Source organism: Branchiostoma floridae, chromosome 5 (genome assembly GCF_000003815.2).
Source record: "Branchiostoma floridae strain S238N-H82 chromosome 5, Bfl_VNyyK, whole genome shotgun sequence".
Lineage (NCBI taxonomy): Eukaryota > Metazoa > Chordata > Leptocardii > Amphioxiformes > Branchiostomatidae > Branchiostoma > Branchiostoma floridae.
The window spans coordinates 29,068,420-29,071,341 of record NC_049983.1 but is presented as its reverse complement, the minus strand read 5'-3'; the positions used below and the strand labels follow the sequence as shown (position 1 = coordinate 29,071,341).

Here is a 2,922-nt window from a genome sequence, read left to right as displayed (position 1 = left end):
TTCCCCCCCTCCTCTAACCCCCCTGCTGTTCCCCCTACAGGAGGAAGAGAACAAACTACGTGAGGAGCTCCGACAGGAGTGGGAGGGCAAACAGGAGAAAATCAAAAGTAAGGCTGCAAAGGGTCATCACTAGTTTACTACCAACTTTACACAAGGAGGTTATATGACTATAAGTTACTTCCTGCCTTGACAGTCACGGAACTGAGTTTATCTAATTTGTAAAGGGTTGTCTACTTACAGGTGTTCTAGCTTCAGACCATGGTTGTACAGTTATGTTACTAGTTCTTAATTCAAGTTTTTGTATCTATCATTTTTATCGGTTGTGAAAATAAGAAATAAAGTACAAAAGCTACTTACAGGGGGACTGGTCTCTCTCCAGCCTACATGTAGTGTGCAAAATAACCTCTGACCTTTTTCTGTATGACCTACTGCTCCCTTCCCTCCCCCAGACGAGGAGATTGAGATCACGTTCAGCTACTGGGACGGGTCCGGACACAGACGGACAGTCAAGGTAACATTACCAGCTGCTTGTTTGTTTTGAAAACCAGTAAACTGTCTTTCCATGAAACACACCGGTTTTGTGCAGTCTGTACCTGCTGTGTAAGACTGTACTGTAAGGTTTGGTGTACTCACAATGGGCTGGACCCCTACTCTTTTCAATAATAGTGGTGGGAGCTGTAACTTGATATGGTACCCTCTTCAAACCCGGCCTCCAGCTTTCTGCCCCATCTGAGAGGACCAGGTCTGGAGGTTTGAGTGTAGTGCAAGTTATTTGCTCTTGAGTAGAGTTGAGTTTATTTTGATCCACAATTAGCCTCGTCAGAGACTATTCTTCCTGTGGTCACATATTATTTATACATTACATCCATACAGTTAAAATTGGATAGATACTTGTTGTGCTGCATGAGAAGTTAAATTTCATAATATCACAGAGACCTGGACTTTTTTTGGACAGCTCTGATGTTGTTTTGCATATGAAGAGAGGGAACAGTTGTGTTAGCGATGTTGTAGAAGTGCTGAAAGTTGCTTTTTCTGTGATGTTGTTTTCTGTTGATTGTTCTATCAGCTGTTGACAGCTGATGACGTGATGTTTGTTTACGCGATGTCGATTTTCAGATGAAGAAAGGAAACAGCATCCAGCAGTTCCTACAGCGCTGCCTGGAGATGCTCCGCAAGGACTTCACAGAACTCAGGTGGGAGACCTTCTGTAAAAACTTGTACAAAACCTCTTGCAAAACATTGGCAAATAATGCTTCGTCCAACGTGATACCTTCAAGTTAGAGATTTCAAGCTTTTTGTCAGCAAATTGGGCTCATGCAGTAACAGCAAAACTTTCGGCTATAGGAGGCCTCGTGTATCAGCATGATGGCAGCATGATATTAGAGGTATTGAAGGGTAATTGTTGGGTAAAATGCCTGATAAATGCAGTTGGGTACTAAGGTAACCGGATAGTGAGTGAGTGTGTGTGAGTGGCTTTATGGTGGCCCCTCCACACAGGCATAGGCAGAAGTGTTATGTAGCCAGGCTTCTGGTTAGAGTAAACTATAAGTTGTGGTAAATGTTGTTTGTTCTTGTTGACATCAGGTCGGCAACAGTAGAACAGCTGATGTACATCAAAGAAGACTTGATCATCCCACATGTGAGTCTGGCGGCTGATTCATACTCATGATCATCTACCATAAACATGTTCAGTACTGTTGCACTTTCTTTTCCAATGTGTGTATTAGATACATAGTACAGTACCTCCATATTTTATTTTTTATCAAACTAACATGTTAACTTTAATCCTTACTAGTCCTCACAAGGTCTTTTGTTTGATAGGATAGTAATTACATGTACTGTAACCAAGTTCTGTGATCTCCTTGCATTTCCTATGTGGACACTTCTTTTGTCCTGTTAAATTGTTCTTCATGGTTTGTTTGTCTTTTTTCCTGGTTTCTAAATGCAATTAGCCTTTTAACAAGACTTTATAATATACGTACGTTGTATGTTATTATTCTGCAGCACTACACATTCTATGACTTCATTGTCACCAAGGCAAGAGGCAAGAGTGGTGAGTTTCATAGAAGTACAATCTGTACTTAACTTCTCTTCACCCTCAGCCATTTCCTTTGGAAATATACTTCCAGTTGGCATGTCTCTTGTTCTGGACATGCCGTTTGATGATTCAGTAACGCAGTACTAGTAGGCATGTGGTTTGGATGATTTGGTTAGGTTAAGCTATTGGGCTCATGTGGAAGTATAGATTTGGGCCCCCTAGCAGTTTCTTAGAACTGCAGGGGCTGATTTTGTTTTCGACTTTGAATCAGTCTCCTCGGTACATGATGTCATCACTGTTGGACCAATCAGTGAAAAGCAACTAATCATGTGACCTTGTTGCAGGTCCGCTCTTCAGTTTCGATGTCCACGAGGACGTCCGGCTGGTGAACGACGCCACTGTGGAGAAGGATGAGGTACGTCTGTATTATCCTAATAGAAAACCTCAGCACCTAAAACTCTGTAGTATTGTCAACAGTTACTAAAGTAACGTAAAGGTAAAAGTAGTCCCATACACTAAGCCGTAGGGGCAGGGGGTTGTTATCCACTGTGTCTGGGCATGGTACTAGAAGGTGGCACCCAACCCTCTCCTTTCTTCGCCTTTTACCAAAGCCAAACAGCCAAAGTCAGGTACCAATCTTTACACCTGTCAGTGAGTGAAGTGAGGAAAGTCATATGAAGTGCCTTTTGCAAGGGCACAAGATCAGTAGCAAGACTACCTTTTTTATGTTTGAAAGCTGAGATAAAAACCAAATCTTCATCATAAGTAATAGAGCAAAGACAATAGACGTGCAGCGAATGATTGTGTGTTCTTGTTTCCCCAGTCGACGCTGTGAACGTCGTCCTGCGCACCTGGTACATGCGTCCGCCATGTGCTCTGATGCA

General features: G+C 42.5%; 1 protein-coding gene across 1 annotated transcript; it reads left to right on the top strand.

The window, feature by feature from the left end:
* Positions 1 to 43: 43 nt before the first annotated feature.
* LOC118416468 (protein FAM50A-like) lies at positions 44 to 2,453 on the top strand (the record flags this gene model as incomplete). The annotated part of the gene is given in 6 exon segments (XM_035821576.1): positions 44 to 107; positions 450 to 511; positions 1,117 to 1,193; positions 1,585 to 1,639; positions 2,005 to 2,053; positions 2,383 to 2,453. Coding segments are annotated over 4 exon segments (252 nt in total), but the record flags the coding sequence as incomplete, so codon positions are not given.
* Between the last annotated feature and the right edge of the window lie 469 nt (positions 2,454 to 2,922).